This window comes from Homalodisca vitripennis, chromosome 5 (assembly GCF_021130785.1).
Source record: "Homalodisca vitripennis isolate AUS2020 chromosome 5, UT_GWSS_2.1, whole genome shotgun sequence".
NCBI lineage: Eukaryota > Metazoa > Arthropoda > Insecta > Hemiptera > Cicadellidae > Homalodisca > Homalodisca vitripennis.
In genome coordinates this window covers 31,398,256-31,422,382 of record NC_060211.1, presented here as the reverse complement: position 1 = coordinate 31,422,382, position 24,127 = coordinate 31,398,256, and the positions used below count along the sequence as shown (strand labels likewise).

Here is a 24,127-nt window from a genome sequence, read left to right as displayed (position 1 = left end):
GGTATTTTTATAGCGTAAAGATAGTTGTTAAATTTATTGGATTATATGTCAAATTGACTGAAATCCTCGAGGATAGGCCGTCAAGCTCAGGTTAACTTTTCAATGAATAACTCTCTTTGAGAAGTGATAATATTAAAATATGTTTTCGATCACCTTACTGGAATTATTTACCTTTAAATTAGAAAATATAAGCAATTGTGTAACCAGGCTAAAATAAAAACGACAGAAAATAAATTTTTTGCAGTACGAATGTGAGTTAAACTTTAGCTAATACAATCAACCTCATACCTTTAGGAAGTGATACTGTTTTTAATTATTTATGACTGGAGGAAATCATATTTTTTATTATTATAATTTTAGGAAAAGACATATTTGTTATTCAAAGTAGTTATTTAAACAAAACACATGTCTATTACTTGTCTGAATGTATCTTTCACATACACCTCGTAAATCTTATGCGTATCTTCAAATATTTCACTTTGAGCCATATTATAAGATAATCCTACATTCTGGGTCAAATTATATCATCAATATATTATCAATTTATAAAGTTTTTTATAATTTTCCTGCCTATACTTTCTTATAGATAGATAAATTATTAATCAGACGGTTAGACTATTTATTCTAACCCGACTAATTCTAACTAGGGCAGTGTTTTATCAGAGAAAAAGACATGTTTCGTTATTCTTTTACATGTTCAGAAAAAAATGAAAAAAATTTAAAGCATGTAGCCCAGTTCACGTGAAGCGCCCTTGTTGTCAAGCGTTGAAGTGAATCCGATTCAATTTAACCTCTAACGATGTTATTCGAATGGTTTAGTTATTTTAAACGTATTAATGTAACATTACACACATATATCTTCATTCACTATGTAATTAAATGAGTGTGCTCAGCACAAGCAAGACTAAGTGATATTAGCCTTGTTGTAAAACTATTTGTTATGATAGAGCCGAGAACGGAGACGTCAAGTGCAGAGCGAAGACAGAGAGTAACTAATTGCGGGGCTGGAGAGATAACGCCGGATAAGGGGACTACCGTTAGTAAGGGAAGGGCGAGTGCGCTCCTGCTCGTGCATCCACGAGCCGTACGGCAGGAAACAGAACGAAAATCCGAAGGCATTGTCTCTTTAAGAATCAACACAGATTCCATAAGAACGCGATTTTTACAATTTAAAATTAAAATTTTGTAGATAGCATTCGCTCAGAGGGAGTAACACGAGTTAAATATAGTGGCAAAACTAACTTGTGTTTTCAAAATGAAAAAAATATGTCAATCCCATACCGATCATACTTCACATACTTACTGTAAAAATTTGAAATCTTTATCATCAGACGTTTTCCTTAAGGCCTGATAAAATAAAACCCGAAATGATTACTTCAAACTTCAATAATTTCTCGTGAATTAACCCACAATTTTTTTCTTTTTCTGACTTTAAGAATGATAGCTTTTAATTAGGAATGGACTATTATATTTTTTAAATGTAACAACCCAAAATCGATTGCACCACCCTTAATGGTCCTACTCCTAGTATTATACTTAGTGAAGTGTCTAAATTAATATCGTCTTTGATAGAGGCTGCAGAAGATATGGAGTTGAACATTTAAATAATTAACTAATGTTAGTGATATTGTATGACTTTTTATAGTTTATTACTACAGTTCGGCAAGGATGCCGAGGGTGGTGAGGGCAAAGAAACGATCACATAATGAAACAGTGTTCGTTGGTGGTCGAGGCATGTGTGTTCTTTATCTTTAAATATACTTTTCAGTGCACAATTATTTTTGTTTTTAAAATTGAGTTATTCAGCAATGGAAGTATCGCTGTGACGTTTTAGAAACGACAGGATCTCACTTTAACCTGATCTAGCCGAAGCTAATATCTGGATTCTCTGAATATTGTTGAAATTGGCTCTGAGAATAAATAAAAAACCAGACACTGTTAACAAAATAATTTTAATAAAGAAACAGGTTATCGTTAAGTGGTACTACTAAGGGCAGTACTCATACTTCTTACAGACTCCATGAAGACTAGTCTGGTGTGCTCCAACATGGATGTATAAGTGCGCAGATCTTCATACTTCTCTTGTTCCACGTTGACCAGACGAGATCGTAGATACATCAATTCCTCCTGAAGTAATTCTAACCTGGAAGTATTCACAAAGCATTTTAAAAGTATATTTATTTTAGTTTACACGTAGTATCATATGTTTCTCTACTATAGCTATTCCTTTTGTTGGAATGTGCTGCGTTCTAAAATACGTATTTATGTAATAGTGTCCTGGTCAGCCAGTACGTAGGCTAATGGTCACCAAACACCGAAACTTAGGCCTACGATAGGTTTAAGAAATGTTCCGGTGTCTGTTGTTTCCCGTATACACATTTTGTTAATTTTTAATTATATTTGAAGAATAAACTATCGTTCAGCATCTGGTTATGGTCACATTGTTTCAGAAATCAATTGTACAATTTTATTGACAGAACTGAAGCCAATTTGTGACTAAACAGTTGTATCTTATCTACATCTTTTCCTTCTTCCTATACATTAAGGTATGCTTTCTTATTTGCAGATCACATAGTAATAATACACATTATCGATATTTATATACTTATAAAGCATTTGAAAAACAGATTATGAAAATTAGATGTTAGATAGTGTCATTATCTCGCCTGTATAAGCAAGCACACATGTTTTATTAACAGTTTTGTTTCATCATCGGAAGATGACATTCCAAAGCAAGTCCTAAATACTTCAAAAATGTAATTATGTTAACAATTTTTTTCCGACATGAACACTTATACATGTATGAGCGTTTTGTGATAACACCTGAATAAGTCTAAGAACTAAGATCGTGGGAAGAAAATATGTTTATCTTGCAGATCAGTAGTGTTGCCGTAACTGGAATGAATTCCCAAACATATAAACTGCAGGCTTTGTGGAATCTATGAGAAAGGCTCTCAGATTTTTTTGAGTGAGCAACAAAACTAACTTTTCGGTATCTCTTGCATGTATCTCTCCAACTCTAACACAACTGTTTCTATTTAAAGTGTAGGATTAATCTCCATGACTCCCAAAGCACGAAGTCTACAAATCACTTTTAAGAGTTTATAGTTCAATTTCAGTTCACTATTAGACTAATATTTAAGTTATACAAGTTTAAAAAATCTACTAAAACTATAAAAATGTGTCCAAAAATGTTCTTTTAAACATTGAAATTTAAGATAAACATCGTGATAATATCCTCCTTTTCTTGGCCGGATTTTGCTAATCGACCAAGTCATTCATGATAATTCACTACAAAGAGGAAGATTTGAGCAAAACTTGAAGCAAGATAGTTTAAAATGTTGACTTATAGTTCCTCCAAGCTTACACACAAATCTTGAAAAATACTAATAGCTTATAAAAGAGCTATAAGCAACTCTCTCGGCATTGGAAATTACTTTAAGGGAGACTGAATCATGCTATTTTCCTAGTTAAAACTGGCTAAAATACCAAAAAGTTTGTATTATAGTTAGGGGTTCTATTGGTCATATACAATTTGATGTTTAGGAGAAAACTATAGGACAAGTTGCGCTTTGTCAGTTAAAGCGATATATTGATCAAGTTCCAGGTGTCTGCATTCCATAACCACTCACCACACACTTTAATGTTTTCTTTTTGTATCCTTTTACAGAGGTATCGAAATTGACTAACAAAGAGTAACAGTTATGTAGAGCGGAAGTTCAAGTTTCAATTTGTTATCTATATTGAACTGGCTATTGTAACCTGCACTTGAGTTCTTCTGATGGATTCTCGTCGAATTTATGATGGGAACTGTTGTGATAGCAACTGACAGCACTGAGTTGCTCCAACTCCTGTCTGGCAAGTTTGGTCTCTAGCCTTGCCGCCTTGTGCCTCTCTTTCCTCAGCGCATCCTGCCAAACATATCAACCACATCCAGTTACATTAGTGTTGCTGTTTTGATTACGATACTAAACCAATAGTTTCAGCATCAACAACAATCTTATGACAGGTTCAAAATAGTTCTTGAGAGAAAACGTTCAAATGTACTTATTCTATTTTTTAACATGTTGTGCCAGGAATCACGGCTGTCACTTCATGTTACGAGAGAAATAAATTAGACCAATGGTGCTTAAAACATGAGAAAGAGAGATATACTGCATCTAACCTGCAGACTGGGAGTCGGGGGTTGCAAATTTCATACTATTCTCTATTATCTGTGAGCAGATCACCTTCAATTTCAGTAACAAATCTATTCATATTGAATATTGGTTGACGTCTAACGTAGGTTAAAATAAAATAATTATATGATGGTTATTTCTTTTGCCAAGATATTAGTTTTTGCTTTGTACGGTTCTACCATTGTTATCTCAAATGTGTACTTGTATACAAATATTCAATAGACTTAGACATAGTAATTACTGGTTATTTAATATAAAAGAAACTTTTTTGAATTATTTAAGAATGAACTATTTAAAGTCGTATGAGAACAAAGAAAATTGTCTAACAAATAATCTGGAGACTCAAACTACCATCATTCTCAGCAACAAGGCAGCCTACTTGCGAAAAAGGATTACCCAGCAGCCGCTAATTCCAACATCTGCCAGGCTCCCTGACAATGTCTTATAAGTAAGGAAATTTCGTGTAGTAATCTATGTTGACAATTTTTAACTTGTGTATATTTTATGCAAATATTTTTTCCTCCAACGCTGATAAAACTAGTGCATTTTATTTGAACCGAGGCTGTGTATCTATTTGTAACATAGATCTTGCTCTAACAGTGGAGGTGCACTAAAACTTAAAAAGACGAAGAATACGTACGTGGGATGAACTAGTTGGCGCAAAACCACGCTAACATACGATTGAATTTACTAAATAGATTTTAAAATGTTTTATATGATAAAGTTTTAAAGACATAAATAAAAGAGATAGTATTCATTTAATGGTAATTTGAATAAAGAAAATTAAAGTTAAAAATGGTATTATAAATTCGTAGAATAGATTTCTAAAGATTAAAATTTGTTACAATCCAACAGTTTTCTGAAACCTTTACTGTTTGATTTTTCAGATTCATTTTTGGTACATTTTACATACATTTTTCATTCATTTTGTGATGGCTTCGATAACGTTTTAGGCACAAGTACTACATGATTTATAGGTTAGTTTGTGCTACTTTAGACAGTATTTACATTTGAATTTTGAATATATCCGAAAGTTTCATGGAAACTTCTCTCTACTTCTGCTGTCACCCCCCAGAGTCTCCTACATTACGGAAACATTTCCTGTGTCGTAGGTAAAACATACCTGAGCTTGTATCGCAGATTGTCGTTCTTGTTCCAACCTCTTGTTATTCACCGCCAATAACTCCAACAGTCGAACTCTCTCTACTTCTGCTGTCACTCCCAGAGTCTCCTACGTTACGGAAACATTTCCTGTGGCGTAGGTAAAACATACCTGAGCTTGTATCGCAGATTGTCGTTCTTGTTCCAACCTCTTGTTATTCACCGCCAATAACTCCAACAGTCGAACTCTCTCCGCTTCTGCTGTCACTCCCAGAGTCTCCTACATTACGGAAACATTTCCTGTGTCGTAGGTAAAACATACCTGAGCTTGTATCGCAGATTGTCGTTCTTGTTCCAACCTCTTGTTATTCACCGCCAATAACTCCAACAGTCGAACTCTCTCTACTTCTGCTGTCACTCCCAGAGTCTCCTACGTTACGGAAACATTTCCTGTGTCGTAGGTAAAACATACCTGAGCTTGTATCGCAGATTGTCGTTCTTGTTCCAACCTCTTGTTATTCACCGCCAATAACTCCAACAGTCGAACTCTCTCCGCTTCTGCTGTCACTCCCAGAGTCTCCTACGTTACGGAAACATTTCCTGTGGCGTAGGTAAAACATACCTGAGCTTGTATCGCAGATTGTCGTTCTTGTTCCAACCTCTTGTTATTCACCGCCAATAACTCCAACAGTCGAACTCTCTCTACTTCTGCTGTCACTCCCAGAGTCTCCTACATTACGGAAACATTTCCTGTGTCGTAGGTAAAACATACCTGAGCTTGTATCGCAGATTGTCGTTCTTGTTCCAACCTCTTGTTATTCACCGCCAATAACTCCAACAGTCGAACTCTCTCCGCTTCTGCTGTCACTCCCAGAGTCTCCTACATTACGGATACAATTATTTAGTGTTTCAACCACAGTTATATTTACAACTGAATATAATAACTTGATATTGAAAACAATACTATTGAACCGATCACTCACTATATGTATTTTAAAATTATACCACTATTTCGTAAACTTAATTTGGAAGATGCCAGATAGTTAGTTACTTGAAGAGTATAATGTGTCTTACTTATTTGAATTAATTTTCTATTTACAGTATTGCAGCTTAGAATGCACCTATCAATGTCAACTATATGGCCTTGGTGTGGTATATTGTGCTTGGTAAACAGTGTGTAAATATAGAATCAGTGATGATTTAATTGATATACGGTAAATCAAACAAAATAAAAACAAATTATTCATAACCGATGCAACTTAATATTAAAGAACCTTACTTAAAATATTGAGTCTCTTACCAAACTATCCAACAAAATAATTTCATCCCATGTGTTACTATGTCACGTGATTAAATGTCATATGACTGCAACGAAGTATCGAAAGACGTGACAGAGCATATTAAAAGTTTCACCAAACCTTTCAACAAAATAATTTCATCCCATGTGTTACTATGTCATGTGATTAAATGTCATATGACTGCAACGAAATATCGAAAGACGTGACAGAGCATATTAAAAGTTTCACCAAACCTTTCAACAAAATAATTTCATCCCATGTGTTACTATGTCACGTGATTAAATGTCATATGACTGCAACGAAGTATCGAAAGACGTGACAGAGCATATTAAAAGTTTCACCAAACCTTTCAACAAAATAATTTCATCCCATGTGTTACTATGTCACGTGATTAAATGTCATATGACTGCAACGAAGTATCGAAAGACGTGACAGAGCATATTAAAAGTTTCACCAAACCTTTCAACAAAATAATTTCATCACCATGTGTTACTATGTCATGTGATTAAATGTCATATGACTGCAACGAAGTATCGAAAGACGTGACAGAGCATATTAAAAGTTTCACCAAACCTTTCAACAAAATAATTTCATCACATATGTTACTATGTCATGTGATAAAGTGTCATATGACTGCTACGACTAAGACCCCATGATCCTTATATCAAGAGTTGTGAAACTGGGCAGACAGACAACATGATTTTAAGAAGTTCCTGTCACGTCCTAGTATATTGTGACAGGAACTTGTCACAATATACTAGGACAATAGTATATGTATTGCAGTAAGTAGTAAATATTGTGAATGGATTGTTAAAAACTTGGTAATGTGTTTTAATCGGGTTAGTAGTTTAACATCTGTGACATTTTGTACATATGCAAGAATGAAATACCCCTCCAATGAGAGGCAGAAATGACTGACGAAAATACCTATGTACTCACCAATGTGCTGTTAGTATGAATTTGCTCTGTAGAAGGAATAGATGTGCTTCTTGATCTTTCTGTAGATTCACTGCTCCTGCACAGACATTGAACTTTGTAGTTCGCTGTGCATTTTTTAAGGTTTTGTAATTTAGAAAATTATTTTTATTTTTTGCAAAAGCGACTATTTATAAAACTTTTACACACAATGTCACTTGTCAAATTTTACCCAATTGAATTTTGTACCGTACTTATAAATTAAGCTGAATTCTTCTGAAGTATATGTTACAACTAAATATACTACTATATAAAATACTACTATTTCACCAAATACTACTGTATAAAATATACTACTACTCCATTTCCATTCAAGATTGTGTATTATAAGTAATAAGTTCATTTATTGTACTAAGAATATTTAGCATCCTACTTCCCGTGTCTTTTTAATGCTATTCTTTTCATATTGTTTATGTTGATGTTATGCTGATAGCAATTTAAAAAATATAATTATCATTATTTAATTATTGTTTTTACAGAGTAATCTGAGATTTTTTAGAGAAATTTTGAATATAATATTTTACATATTATTACTGTGTTTTTAGCAACTTGTGTTAATCACATTCATAGGTTTCCTGAACATTCCATTGAAGTTTCCTGGTCAACCAGGATCTGTAATAAAAATTATATGTTGCGTGAAATTACGTACTATTTGCATAAAATTAAATAATTCTAAAGATGTGTACTTGTTTGTCAGGATAAATAATGTGTTCAAATTGTTCAACTATATTTGTTTAAAATAATATATAATTATTAAACCTACGTAGCGTTCTGAAGATTAATAAACTTTTCTTCTAAATCTGCCAACTCCTTGTCTTTATCCCGTAAAACACTCTGTAAGTTTGTCAGCTTAGATTTCTCCTGTAAAAAATAATGAAATTAAATGATAAATTGCTTTATTTTGAGGCGGAGTTAGGGCCCCAAAATAAAACTATTTTTCATAATAATATTTAATCATTTAGAACAATCGTATAAAATCTAACAATTTAAAACTTATGACCAACAATAACTTATAGTAATTTATTCTATATAAATAAGTAATAATCAGGGTATTATTTTGGATATAAAGTTAACTGGAAAATACATTACATCAAGTGTTAAATTTTAACTTGGAAAATGTTTATTTATTCGATACATGCATGAATTTAGACATTTTTTAATTATATATATATATATCATTTATATATGTGATATATATATATATATATATATATATATATATATATATATATATATATATATGATTAGGTTATAACTTTACTTACATTTTCTCGTAATTTTACCATTTTTATGTTTTAGTGCTATTACTATTGCATTAAAAACACAGTTATTAGAACATTTTGTTAGCAACATACTTAAAAAAACACACAAAATGGATTATAAAACGTTCCTTTTGAATCATGAAAGCGTAACTATGTTTCCAAACTAGGTTATTATTTTCAAAGCACATTTATATAAACACATAAGTACTTTTTAAAGCCTAATATGTAAATATATTTTCAATAATTATGATCTGCTTTTATTTGCATTTGCATTATGACATAAATTTCATATCAATATTTGTCAGTAAGAAAATATAATAAATGTAAAAATTACCTCACTAAGTTGGTTCTCTAATAATCTATTGTGTTGCTCTAAACGGTTGGTAGCACTGCGATCCTGGCTCTTGTCAGATGCAGAAGCTAGCTGGGTCTACAACACATACACAGTATTTCAAATATCAAACTGGTTTTAAACTCCGTTATTAATATTTAGGATATTAATTTAAACTTTAAGCAACTGACTCGCCTATGAGATTTGGGTAAATTCCAAGTTAAGCTATCAAGTATAGAATATTCTAGATTTGTCATTTATTAATAATCACTAGGCAAGTTTCGACACCTTCCACAGTGTTTTCACAGTCAAGGTCAACAAATGTAAGGTCAGTTGGGCAACAGTCGAAGAATTTTAACAGTTGGCCAGCTCTGCAGTGTAAAAGATAAATACAATTTAACAGAAGCAACTACCCTATAGTACTCCACTTATTTTAACAGGATTTTGTGTTCTAAATGTTCATCAGCCACCTTTCACTAAGATAAGATTCAAAGTAATTAAAAGTTTTGCATCATATTTAAATACCTTATTCAGATTCGACCCCTAAAGAACAAGAGCCTATCTTAGAATAATTCTAAAAAAACAATCGTGAAAATAGTTTTGATTTTAATATACAAGACCCTGGTTCATAGAACCTTAAAATCTATGAACATATTAAAAAATATTCATTCTAACTTGACACAAAACGTACAGGTAGACTTTTCTAAGCCAGACAGTTGTTACATTAAAGATGTCAAAAATCTCATCAATGTTATTGTTAAAGTCAAAAATCTCATCAGTGTATTTTGTTCCATTAACCTAAGTTGCAAACTCTAGCCATCTTTGAACGGCTGTCATTTTTGACTAGGTCATCCGTTTGAGGTCGGGTTTACGGCTTTGTACTCTACTAATAAAGACCTTTAATTTGATATGCATATCAACCTATGCTTACATTTAAGATTTTCTTCTGACTCCTAGCGGGCCGCCCCCCTGAGGAAGTAGCAGATGACTGAATATGTGATAAAATATATTTTTATGTCCAGTAACTTTGTGTAAGGTTTTGTAGCTCTATTTAAAATATTTTGAAAAATATTCAACCGACCCGGGACTTTTTGGACCCAAACTCTTGCCATCTTTGAACGGCTGCCATTTTTTGACTCGGTTATCCGTTTGAGGTCGGGTTTGTGGCTCTGTACTCTACTAATATAGACCTTTAATTTGATATGCATATCAACCTATGCTTACATTTAAGATTTTCTTCTGACTCCTAGCGGGCCGCCCCCCTGAGGAAGTAGCGGATGACTGAATATGTGATAAAATAGATTTTTATGTCCAGTAACTTTGTGTAAGGTTTTGTAGCTCTATTTTAAATATTTTGAAAAATATTCAACCGACCCGGGACTTTTTGTATAAATACCGTTAAGGCAGCAATAAGCTGATCATCATGAGTAGTCTTCTCCAGGAGTGTTGCCAGACGCCCTCGCAGTTCCGATTGGTTGTTCTCCAGTACACGACTTCGAGCCCGACTTGCCTCCAGTTTTCGTTGTTTATCCTCTAGCTGTTGCTTCAGTTCTGCCACCTCCTTTTCCCTCTCACGCTCCTTTTCTGCAAGCCGGGCCAGCGATTCTGTCTTTCCTGAAAGATTTATTTGAAGACGATCTTGTATCTAAAAAGTTGGGGAAGAGGTAGCCTTATTACTAAGCAATATCTTTGATAGTATTAGTTACACAAGAGATTACTTATCCTTTGCTATAAATTGAGGCATGAAAAAAGTGAGCGCTCGGAATACCCTTTGTGGGGTGAAAGACTAGCTCAGGTAGTCTTCTTTCTTTCTTTCATCATCTGAATGGTACCAATCAAAGTCATGCTGTGCAGCCCTAGTGTCGGACCTCAGAATTAACTTAAATAATCTCCCGGGCCTTAGTATACCTCGTATATATGAGTGATTTATCTCCTGTGTGCTAATTTATATAAAGGTAATATCGACGTTATATATAATATATTCTAAAGGAAAGTGACACACTAGAGCGTTAATTTTGTCTGAGCCACGGGGATTCTGGTTTTGACTGCAATTACCGAAATCGAGTTCTTTATAATGCCAAATTTAAAAGCACTTTTACAAGCCTTTATGTCAACTAATGGGTAAGAATAAAAACCGGGCAAATCATAAATATTAACTACCAAAGGCTCTAGGCTTAAAAAACCGAAAGCCAAAAGTTGTATCACAGGACAATGCCATGAACCAAAATTACTCTCGCAAGAAGTTATTACTTTCTTCAGGATGATTTGGAAATACCTACTTGCTTCCTTCTCGTTCACTTCGCAATTGGATGTTTTCTCAGACAGTTCGGCGAGGCGTTGCTGTAGAGTTTGTATCTGCTGGGCTCTTCCCCTCCAGCTACCACTCCCTCCACTGCTGACCAAGCTGGCCACATTTACTCCCTCCCCTACCTCACTTTGGATCACCTTGCAGGACACAGAAATATTAGATCTCTCAGACAGGTTTAACATTGAACACATGGGGTTTAACACTGTTTAAAACCTGCTCTTAGCAATGCCCATCTCCATAAATGGAGAAACAGGTTATGTCGTGTGTAAGAGTGAAAAGAAAGCACCAGTATTTATAGTACCGCCTATATTTTAATACAACCGAATCTCACATATGTCGGAGGGTGGAGTGTCATGTAATTCCGTAAACATCCTGTAATTCTGGTTCTTATCTTGTTCTACTAATTGGATGATGTTTTACTGATTCTTATTGTATTCGAGTAATATAAATAAAATCTATAACAATAGTTTTCAGTAATATAGTTATTTAATTAATCATTGAAAATATACCATTGAGAAATGTATTGAACTCATCGGGTAAATGCAATTATTTCAAAAATGTAAGTTAACTTAACTGTTTACAAGTAATAATAAACGTTTACCAATATCAAAAGTCAAAATTCTTTATTCCATTGATCAATACATAATTAAAATAGGAATCGTCAATAAATAGATGATTTAACAATGAAACAGATTTTAGTAAAGACTAAAATAGTGAAAGTTATTTTTAATTAAATGTAAAATAGATTATTTATAAAAGAAATATAAATACAATCATATATGACTTAAAATATTAAAATATCAACAACACGTCACAGTTTAAAAATTCCTAAATTGTATTAAAAGAATTTCTTTGTAGCCAATTGAGGATCCTGTTGTTTCACTTTGTTAAAGAAGTGTCCTTAGCTAAAATGTATAATTTGTTAAAAAAAATTGAATTGCATTTTTCTAGTGAAGTAATAAAAATCATACATTATCTTGCATTCATTTTTATATTTTATTTATCTCATTTTATTTCCTTTGTCATAAAACTTTGAATGTATTTTATTCGGTTGTCATATAAAATAACTAAAAGAATAACATAGCTTTGATAACAGTTGAATTAGCTTTGAGAAATACTATCTAAAGTAGCAGTAAATTTCAACTGAATTAAAACGACAGAAACGTCGTATTTACTTAGCCATTGTAATTTCATCCAAATAAATTTGGCACTACTGTAATTTTTCCTCAAAATTTTCGTAGTAATTTCCCTCTCTCGTAAAAATATGACGTATTAACAATAAAAAAAACTTTCTTTAATAGGGATTTTTAATTGTAATCTCGCAATTTTTAATTTTCATACTATTAATTCCATAGTTTTACATAAACATTAAGTACAAATTAACAAGTTTTCGCTTACCTTGTGTGCTATCTTCAGTTCGTGCTTCAACTGTTGACATTGGTTCCTATATTCACATACTTTCAAATTGGCAGTGGACAGTTTGTCGCTGAGTTCCTTCACCGTGTTCACCGTGGACGTTGAGTCTGGAGGCTTGACGTCGTCACATGCTGCAAACAATTATTATACGCTAATATTAAGAAATGTACAAACATATGGGCATGGCCACATAAAAAAAATTGGAGCCGTAACCAACACTAAAATGGTAAGACCAGACGGTACCAAACCCACGTATCGTTGAAATATTAAGAGCTAATAATAGAACAACGGTAAATCACTTTTGGTACAAATAAGTTTAATGAGGAATACTCGAGAATGTAAAATACTTGTATTGATTCAACTTAGAGCTGATGTAATAATATTGTTTATATTTTCTAATTGTGCCAAGTTCTTGGAAATAAATTACAAAAATCGTAAAACAAAATATTTAGGCCTACATCACTAAGTGATTATTTTTCGTGACTTGATAGAACCGTGAGTTTTGGGAATCACGACCAAAATAGTTGGAAATGTTGTGATAGAATAGTTGTAACATATTATATTCCACACAATAATATATGTTCCTGGGAACTCTTAACCAGGTGTTTCGTTAATTTACATGTTAGAAATATAATAAAACACATTGTAAAACGTAATTATGGTAGGAAGGGTTGATTCAGTTGAATTTTGAGTTTAGCTCCAGTTCACCCTTCTGGTATCTGACGCTATGTCAGACTTGACTCCTGGAATCTGGAGTTATGTTCGTCTGAAGAGATCCAAAGAAAGTCGACGATGAAGAAACTCAAAACCAAACTTTTACATAGTTTCGACATCAAAGACACCTATTGTGTACCTGATGAGATAATGAAACTACCACTTCACCTATGTATACATTGTGTCTGATGCCGAAACAATGTAAATGTTTTGTTTTGTTTTGAACGTCTTTGCCGTCGACTTTCTTTGGATCTCTTCAGACGAACATGACTCCCAGATTCCAAAAATCAAGTCTGAGACAGCGCAGCGTCAGCAATAAAATGAAGTTTAAATGGGGCTAAACTCAAAATTCACATTGTAAAACGTGTATTTTGTTTATTAGTTTACAAACCTCTAATAAATCTCTTTTGTTTTGCAATGAAGAGGCACAGCGCCCTTGGGTTTACTAGCCTTAGCGTTGTCCATCACTTTTATTCATGTTAAAATTGTTCGTTTAGTTTATATTCTTGACGATGGCACATTTGAAATTACAACATGATTTTAAAGAACATCTACAGCAGTTGTGTTATCTAATCAACGTAGTGTTCTTGCGTTTCATCAACACTATATGATGAAAATGTTCGCAAACAATCCTGTTACTGTTATATAGGCCATAAACAATATGAAGGAGTTAGACGTCTACCAAATTGGATACATTTTAGCATTTATGCTGTCGGTAATACTTCAATTTAAGTTTTTCAACAAAGCTTACATGGTAGAAAATGTGATCATGTTTGGAAATGACCATTGCAATTTATTCATGACACTACTATGTATAAATTTAAAAAAATGTGGTGTAAGTTAAAACCTAAACGTTTAGAAAAAAATAAAGTTGTCAAAGGTAATGGTGATACAAATTTAAATTTACATTATCTCTTAAAGAATAAAAGTATGGTAAAAAACAATGAGGAAGTTTGTAGCTAAAACCTTTTTCCTGTACAACTTGTGCCGACGTGAGTGAAGAGAGCTCAGCGGCTCGACAGCGCATGCGGGCGACCTCCAAGTCCGCTGTTAATTCTCGGACCCGCTTGCTGAGCTCCACAATCTTGCTGGCGGCCAGATCAGATGCACGTCCGTGGTTAGCCATCCCCGGAGGACACTTGGAAACCACCCCCTTCAGCCGGGCCTCCGCCTCCACCAGCGACCGCCGTAACTGGCAGTTCTCTTCCAGTAACACCTGAGCAATAGTCACAGTTAGTCACTTGATAAATTCAGCCTTTCTGCTGGCGGCTAGGCCGATGGTTGGTTAGCGAGAAAGTCAACTAGCATTTCTACTCTAGCAGTGCTTGACCTCCATACATATCTGAAAAGAATGTCAGTTAAACAAAATTAAAATGCTATTCATTGTTTAAAGTTTGTTTTTGACGATGAAAGGATTGTGAAGGAAACAGGATTTTCCGGACATTTGACATCGTTCAGTGATACAAAAATCAGTTATACTAACAGTAACCTCGTTGCAGTGATTTTTGTATCACTGAACGATGTCAAATGTCCGGAAAAATCCTGTTCCCTTTACATGCTAGTTCTTTATGAAGTTACTTGGAACTTTGCTGCTCTTTGAATTTTTGTCCCCAAAATCAATAGGAGTCTTACTTGAACCAAGACGAACCCATGTACTCAGTTACACGTTTCTAGAGTTTAGGACCTTTCCATCAAGAGTCATTGCACAGATGGACAGACAGACAACTACATGATTTTAAGAAGGACCTGCTGGATCCTTAGTAATCAGTATAAAAGCACATTTGGACATAAATAACTTGTTATTAATTATACTCAAAACAAGTTAAATATGACAAAGTCTAAGAATTGTTTCAATTTCGTTTTTGGAACATACAATAATTCGTTTGAAATAACATATTATGTGACATAGCTATTTTACAAAAATTTCGTACTCAGTAATTTACAACAGTACATACAGTAATTAACTCGTATATATACAACTTTTGTAATTCCTTATTTTTAAGAACGTCCATCACGATAAGAAAGCTAAAACTAGATCTGTTTTGGAAACACAAAATTTCTATGATATGTGAGTATGTACTCGTAGCTTTGGCTAAAAACTTCGTTGAAACCACAAGTACTACTTGTTAAAAGATGACAGTTTGTGCAATTACGTTAGGTGGTATACAATGTTTCACTGTAGCATACTACAGTAGGCCTACTATGCTGTTCGAATTAATTGGGACAAACATGTTTTTCTGGTCTTTGTTAGTTTGTGATAACTGGTGATGTCCCAGACCGCTTCAAACCGGTTATAACTGCATAGAAGTAGTGTGCTGGGTTGACCTTGACTGTAAAAAACTTGTTTGACTGGTTTTGGAGTGTCATTCCTTCAGTTGTGAGCCTTTCTTTGTGGCGGTCGGTGGTTGTGGTACTGTGTTCCGTTTATTACGTGCTTCTTCAAAGATGGATATAACACCTAGGAAGCGTGCTAAAGTTGTTGCTCTTAATGAACACACACGTCTATGACTGTGAGAGATATAGCTACAGCAGTTGGTGTGGGAAAATCTAGTGTTTCCAGAATTTTAAAAACATATCAAGATTCCGGATCATTGTCTCCAAAAAGAAAAGGAAAATGTGGGCGCAAACGTAAAACAACTCCAAGAACTGACAAAATTCTAATAAGAAATAGCAAAATAAATCCAAGAAAGACAAGCACAGACCTTCGAAGGGATTTGTTGGATTCTGGTATTGAAGTGAGTACTTCAACTGTAAGGAAAAGACTTCTGGAAGTTGGTCGAAAGGCAAGAAAACCGAAGAAAAAACAATTTTCTTACTAAGAAAATGATGCAAAAACGTTTAGTATGGGCTAAGAAATACCGATCATGGACTGTAGATGACTGGAAAAAAGTTATTTTCAGTGATGAATCACATTTATTTGTGCAGGGATATCTATCAAGTGTTGTTAGGCGGAGTGAAGGTGAACCTTTGCGAGAAGGTCATATCCAACAGACTGTTAAACATCCTTCTAAACAGATGTTTTGGGGTTTTTTTACCACAAATGGTACTGGGAGCTTAGTTCCCATCAATGGGATGATGAATTCAGCCAAATACATCGACATACTACGCAGTCGGATAGTTCCATTTATGGAAACATTTGATGGAACATTTCAACATGACTTAGCCCCTTGCCACAATTCAAAATTGGTCAAGACTTTTATGCGGGAAAACAAAGTAAAAGTGCTTGATTGGCCTGGTAACTCACCCGACCTAAATCCGATTGAGAACTTATGGCATATTCTCAAGAAACGTTTAGCTAAGATGGATTGCACTACAAAAGAAAAAATGATAACAAGTGCTATACAAGTTTGGTTTCACGATGATGAAGTCAAGAACATGTGTGCTAAACTAGTGGAGTCAATGCCAAGACGTGTAGGTGAGGTCATTTCTGCTAAAGGAGGACATACTTCATACTAATGTATTGATTGTTCAATCTAAATAAGGTATCTAATGATTAAAAAACTAATGTTTTAGGAAAAAATTGGTTTTTTTCATTTGTCCCAATTAATTCGAACAGCATAGTACAATACTATATCGCCTAATACATTTTATGTAGGCTACATTTTCACATTGATATAATTTGCGTGTGTTGTTTCTGATTGTTAATTCCAACTAATCGTTCAGCAGGTCAAAATGAGAACATTTGCTTACCTCGACTTGTTGAGAGAGTCTCTTTGAAGCGTCGTAAGGAAAGAGTATTTCATCATTTTCAAAATCCTGTAAAAAAGTAATTCTTCATTACAAATTATTACGGTATTGTTTTAAAATACGGCAAGAAGCAAGTAAAATTATGTGTTATACGTGCTGGTGATCAACAATCTGTACAACTGAATTTAAAATATTTATATCATGGCTTTCTAGTAAAGAAAATCGTTGGAATAACTAGGCCTAAATACCAAGAGACGAGAGTGGTAACCTACGTGTCTATTAAACAAGATACGAGCAGGCCCGTGCGCATGGGGGGGGGTTTTGGGGGTTCAAACCCCCCCCCCTTGAAGATTGGGATATATCATATTGTTTCCATATATCAGTTTAATTGTGCTCTATTGCGCCGTCAGTTTACGCGCATGCGCGCGCAAATATTTCCAATCGTTTGATTGCGCGCGCTTTCCGCCTGATTTGTGTTATATACTGTTTAAAAATTGGAGCTCCGACGCGCTACACAATTGTTCGCGCGGGACCAAAAACGGAGCGCGCATGCGCGGACCAGAGCGATAGAGCGACGGAGCGTGCAGCGCTCAGTCCTCCTGCAGCCACGAATAAATAAGTATAGAACCCCCCCCCCCTAAATAAAATTCTGCGCACGGCCCTGGATACGAGTACGCTACACCACTTGTCGTGTAAGAGGCTTCGCTAAGGATGCGTGCAAAATTTTAAATCCTTATGTCCTAGATGTCCTACGGACAGATAGACAAGAATAAAGTTGAGACAGCCATGTAAATCTTCTTTAAAAGAAGTAGAACTTCTGACATTGCCTTGTTTATACATTTTAGAAACAATTTTGCATTCAAAATTTAAATGTAAATCATTTGAGGGAAATGATTACCACAATCGCAATACACGAGATAATCAAATCCCCAGACCTCAGAAACATGGACTATGAATTTATTTAGAAACCTTCCGTCGGAGGCAAGAGTAAAATTGTATAATTAATTTGTAGCATATAAAACATTAGAAACCGATGACAAATCATTCAAAAGAAACCACAAATAATTTGTTGTCTAAGGTATTCTACACAGTGAACAAATTTATGAAATCCCCAGACCTCAGAAACGTGGACTATAAATTTATTTAGAAACCTTCCGTCAGAGGCAAGAATAAAATTTTTTAAATAACTTGTAGCATATATAACATTAGAAACCGATGACAAATCATTCAAAAGAAACCACAAATAATTTGTTGTCTAGGGCATTCTACACAGTGAACAAATTTATGAAATCCCCAGACCTCAGAAACGTGGACTATAAATTTATTTAGAAACCTTTCCGTCGGAGGCAAGAGTAAAATTTTTATAACAAACTCGTAGCATATATAACATTAGAAATCGATAACAAATCATTCAAGAAACCACAAATAATTTGTTGTCTAAGGTATTCTACACAGTGAACAAATTTATGAAATCCCCAGACCTCAGAAACATGGACTATAAATTTATTTAGAAACCTTCCGTCAGAGGCAAGAATAAAATTTTTATAATAACTCGTAGCATATATAACATTAGAAACCGATAACAAATCATTCAAAAGAAACCACAAATAATTTGTTGTCTAGGGTATTCTACACAGTGAACAAATTTATGAAATCCCCAGACCTCAGAAACGTGGACTATAAATTTATTTAGAAACTTTCCGTCGGAGGCAAGAGTAAAATTTTTATAACAAACTCGTAGCATATATAACATTAGAAATCGATAACAAATCATTCAAGAAACCACAAATAATTTGTTGTCTAAGGTATTCTACACAGTGAACAAATTTATGAAATCCCCAGACCTCAGAAACATGGACTATAAATTTATTTAGAAACCTTTCGTCAGAGGCAAGAGTAAATTTTTATAATAAACTCGTAGCATATATAACATTAGAAATCGATAACAAATCATTCAAGAAACCACAAACATTTTGTTGTCTAGGGTATTCTACACAGTGAACGAATTTATTAATTCCCCAGACCTCAGAAACATGGACTATAAATTTATTTAGAAACCTTCCGTCGGAGGCAAGAGTAAAATTTTATAACAAACTCGTAGCATATATAACATTAGAAACCGATGACAAATCATTCAAAAGAAACCACAAATAATTTGTTGTCTAGGGTATTCTACACAGTGAACGAATTTACGAAACAACGTTATATAAATAACTAAATTGAAAATTTAAGACAAACAATTTTTACATTTTAAAGATTTTAAAATTCAATTACTCGGATATCTCTAAGGTATATATTATTTTTTTATTTGAATAGTAAGATATTAGTAATAAATACGTTATTTAAAAAACTTTGTACTCAATATTGACAATGATGACATAACTTAATGTTTGTTATTGTAGTTATTTTAGCTACTGAATCATACAGCAAATAAATATTTACATCGTCCAGCAGGCACAAGAGACATTGTGCCAGTCTACTGATTGATAGGCTGCAATGACACTCAGCCAAATTTCATTGTTGGAAATGCACCCTCACGGAACTCATCTATCTCAGTTTCATGCAAAATTCAAAGTGTACAGATTAAATCATTCTCGATGTATCTTTCCACATGATACATTCTCATGTTTGTTCATTACAGCAGTGTACAAATAATTAAAGTTCCTGTAAGCTAGCGAGGAACAAGCGCACTCTGTATACAACACAAGAGTGCGCTGAAGTCGAACATTGTCACCGGCTTCAACATTCAGACTCCAGTCTGTTATTTTTTCTTTTTACTCCATGAATGAAAGTACCGCGTGTTAAAATCTCATATGATTTTATACAGTTAGTTTACAAATGTATTTATTTTGCTATTTTCTCGTTGACATTATAGTTACCCATAATATCAATGTAAAAATATTCGATAATGCTCAGCAAAATCATTTAGAATGGCCGGTGTAATCTTTTTTTTCTTGTGCGCCCACGCTTAGTTTCCGCCATACTACAGAGCAAACCAATACGGTTCGAAGAGCGATCAGCGCATGCGCACTAATCACCCTCCCCTTTCAGTCCACACGAAAGCATGTGGTACAGTCCAAACCCAAATTAGTGCCATAACAGGCGGTGGCAATTTGTATTGTTAGTGGTGCATGGATTTTCAGAAGTCAGAAATCCTTTATTCGGTAATGTACAATATAATGACATGCAAAGATAACCCAGACACCAGAAATGGCGTGTGTGGGCATTATAACTACTCAGTAATTAAACTAATTTTCATTCTATGTGCCTACTTCCATATTAGTATTCCAGTACTCTATATTACATCTATCACCAAAACATATAGAGATTTTGGTGTGGGTTGTACTCGAGCGAGCCGCGAAAGGGGTAGCCTACTTGAGGGGTAGCCTACTTGAGGGGTAGGCTACTTGTGGGGTAGGTGGGGGCCGTGTTAACCTCCCCGCGCTGCGCTCCATGCCAAATGGTTCAGTCTGTACTCACAGTCTCACTTTCCAAAGTTTAACTCATTATATAATTATTTAAATCCAACAAAATTTACAATAAAATTGCATTACACCTATTTCATATATTGCAATATACATGTAAATAACAAGTGCATCATAAGTACTCGGCCACCTTGTTCCACGAATATAGTATGTTTTCGTATAATTTCATGGAGTAAGCCATGTTATCCTCTTTTAATCTGTTTCTACTTGTTGCTGAATTAGGACTAGTAAAGCTGTACAAACAAAAAGAAAGTATGCCAAAGGCTACGTCAAATTTAAATAAAACGTCATTCATTAGGGTACTCTAATATTTTTCTATGCAAACCTCCTTGTTAGGTTTTTATTCATTTAGCTGAGTTTGTTGTATAAAATAGCATAACGCTTAGGGGTGTGATAGTCAATTTAAAGAATATTATTTCATGAGATTGTTTGGGGTGGCAATGAAACGTATCATTTTGATTTATCAATGTGACAAAGGTCTAAGTCGGTTCTGCATTTATATGGCTAACTAATGGCTAATAAAGAGTGGTCTTATAGTGGGCTCGTGCAAATAATAAATTTCTGAGAGCGTTCAAGCTTAAAATTGCATTTCCAATAATAGCAAACATGAATTTCAGAGAGTCTTGCCAACCAGCTGTCATAAAAATACAATCGTTACCTCTGCCAAGTATCTACATTTTGGAAACAAAGTTATTCTGTATGTCGAAATGTGCCCTGACAACGGGCCGAGACATTCACGGATATAAAACAAGATGCAGAGACAACTATCGGACTGTGAGACAGAATGGTAGTTTATGAACATTTCCATGAACACTTCGCAGGCTGTTGTCCACTATATCGAGATTTGCCAGATTCTATAAAAATGCTCCAACGCCCAAGGCGTTAAAAGTTCATCTAAAATGTGTTTTTTTTGCGTCAATGGCAATTTAGAAAGTCAAAGAATTTCTTACTAATAATTGGTAAACCGCCATTATTGCAAACTGATGTTGGAAGTGGAAACAATTGGCGAATAGTACACGGGATGTATGAATGCAAAATTGTATGTTTGAATGTGTTATTGTGGTATGAAAGCCAAAATGTTTAGCTTACAAAATTACTTTCGCTATATAATGTAAGCTAATTAATGTGCCTGCATCTTAATGTAATTTATTACCGGCAATAAAAAGTTTGAGTTTGAGGTCTAATTAGGATGCGCATTTAGATGGTTACTCATGCCGTGTCGTTTGCTCTGTGTTGGGCGATCCATAGGTTATACTTAGCCAGTCGTGAGGCCAATGTCTTGAAAAAATATTGATCGCGGTAATTCTCTACAATTACCGTATCAATTTAGATTTTACTAAATAGTGCCAAGTCGCCATCGCTTCTAAATTCTGGCGGAAAACCGTCCCTCGAGATCTCTGACACTACTTATTTACTTTTTGTTATTCCACAATGTAGGTAGATAGTTACATTCATACTAGATAAAATTAAGTAAAGTCAGATTTAACCTTTACGAGCGTGATTTGAGCTTGAATTTAGACATGTAGTCTGCTCCTTTTGATATTTTTAATTGCTATGTTTAGGTTATTTCGTCTATTTGAGACCTGTATTTATCTCAAATTTAATTAAATGCGTTTACTTTGCAATATATATTCAAACATAACACATTGAAGTTGAATTGAAGCAATAATTGCAGATAGTCTTGATAACCTTAAACGACATTATACTACTGATACATACAGGGTGTAAAAAGGTCCCGCATTGGCTTGGTGCGAAACGATTACAATAAAACTTGGTATATACATCATTACTGCACCTAAAAAAAATTAGATTTAAATTTTTGAAGTAGCTCTTTCATAAGTCCAGTATTCATTTACTACGTTTAACTTTCAAAACTAAGAGAAGAATATTAAACCATCTAGAAGAGAACCTAAATTGTAAATTATTTAAACCCCAGAAACACTTTTTAAAGAGTGAACCCTTTTAGGTTGGATTTGCAGCATCGTACTCTAACAATAAAGACCTTTAATGGCCTTTGATGTACTACTCGATCTATACTCTCATTTAAGATTTCCTTCCGACTCCTTGTGGTCCATCCCCCTGACATGACAAAAATATGGTAGTCACTTCAAAAAGTACATTTATAGGCGCAGTAATGATGTACCAAGTTTTATTAATTTACCTGTAATCGCTCGGGAATTATCAAGCCCGTGCGTGTCTTTTTTACACCCTGTATATAGGACACCACGGTATGTTGTGTTAACTGTATTTGATCGTGATAGCCTCAATACTCTACAGGCCGATGTGAGCTTTCAATCCCAAATATCTCAAAACAGAACAAAATAAACTACCGCACCAATAAATTCTAGTTGCCACAATTTTGTATACCCCATATAAACTGCGTTAATTTGTATGTTACCAAGAGCCCCCCCCCCCCCCCCCAAAAAAAAAGAGTGTAACTACCTTAGGTGGATCATCCACTTGGCGGTCAGACTTGAGCGTGGTCAACTGTTCCGCACTTCTTCCTCTCTGTGCACGTTTGTACTCCTGGTCCAGCCGCGCATCCTTATCAGAGCAGACAGCTGATGCGTACGTCTTTAACTTCTTGCTCTTAACGATCCGTTTGAAAGAACTCTTGGCAGCACACATACTCGAGCGATATACTCACATTACTGCAAATAAGGGTTAACACACTCCCGAGTAACTGAGTTTAAGGTTAGCAGCAGTGCTAGTGTCAAGGCTATGGAACAATGCACAGTCCAAGGACAAGAGCGCGAGTGAGGCGGGAGCCAGCTGCAAATAATACTTGGTAACCATGGCGACGGATCAACATTATTGACAAAAATACAATCACATGTTTATACAAACCTCGGTGACCTAGATACGGTCTATAGTATATATTGTATGCGCAGAATGATAGTATCTCCTCCATTGTCTGATTGGTCATACACGATAGCTCAACTGCTTTTCGTCACATAGACAAATGAGTCGGTTGTTTTGGGTCGTTGAGAATTTCTGTGGCACTTTCTTAAATTCCAATTCTCGTATATTGTTAAAAATTATCGAATTATTAGAAATGTCTGTATAAACATAGATTTTGTGATTCCGTTGATAATTCTTTGTTTGAAGGTTATTTTTGACGATGGAAGGATTGTGAAGGAAACAGGATTTTTCCGGACTTTTGCCATCGTTCAGTGAAACAAATTGAATTGATTATTGTTTCACTGAACGATGGCAAATGTCCGGAAAAATCCGTTGATAACATCTGTAAAACAGACTGTTAACGTTCTTTTCGCTTTAAACGATGTATAAGTATGGTAAAAATCATCGGTAAGTCTAACAAATGATTAATCATACCGACGATCTATATTATAGAAATAATAGTTTGGATTT

The 24,127-nt window shown here is 34.5% G+C and overlaps 1 protein-coding gene across 1 annotated transcript; it reads right to left on the bottom strand.

Annotated features, from left to right (window-relative positions):
• Positions 1 to 1,933: 1,933 nt before the first annotated feature.
• Positions 1,934 to 23,534, bottom strand: LOC124361930 (coiled-coil domain-containing protein 13). The gene is made up of 12 exons (XM_046815995.1): positions 23,198 to 23,534; positions 17,274 to 17,339; positions 14,550 to 14,799; positions 12,852 to 13,000; positions 11,425 to 11,590; positions 10,542 to 10,759; positions 9,149 to 9,244; positions 8,316 to 8,413; positions 7,517 to 7,592; positions 6,052 to 6,159; positions 3,763 to 3,911; positions 1,934 to 2,143 (listed from the first exon to the last, which is right to left on the bottom strand). The coding sequence occupies exons 1-12, from the start codon at positions 23,381 to 23,383 to the stop codon at positions 1,975 to 1,977; spliced, it is 1,731 nt and encodes a 576-aa protein (XP_046671951.1). The 5' UTR covers positions 23,384 to 23,534; the 3' UTR covers positions 1,934 to 1,974.
• Between the last annotated feature and the right edge of the window lie 593 nt (positions 23,535 to 24,127).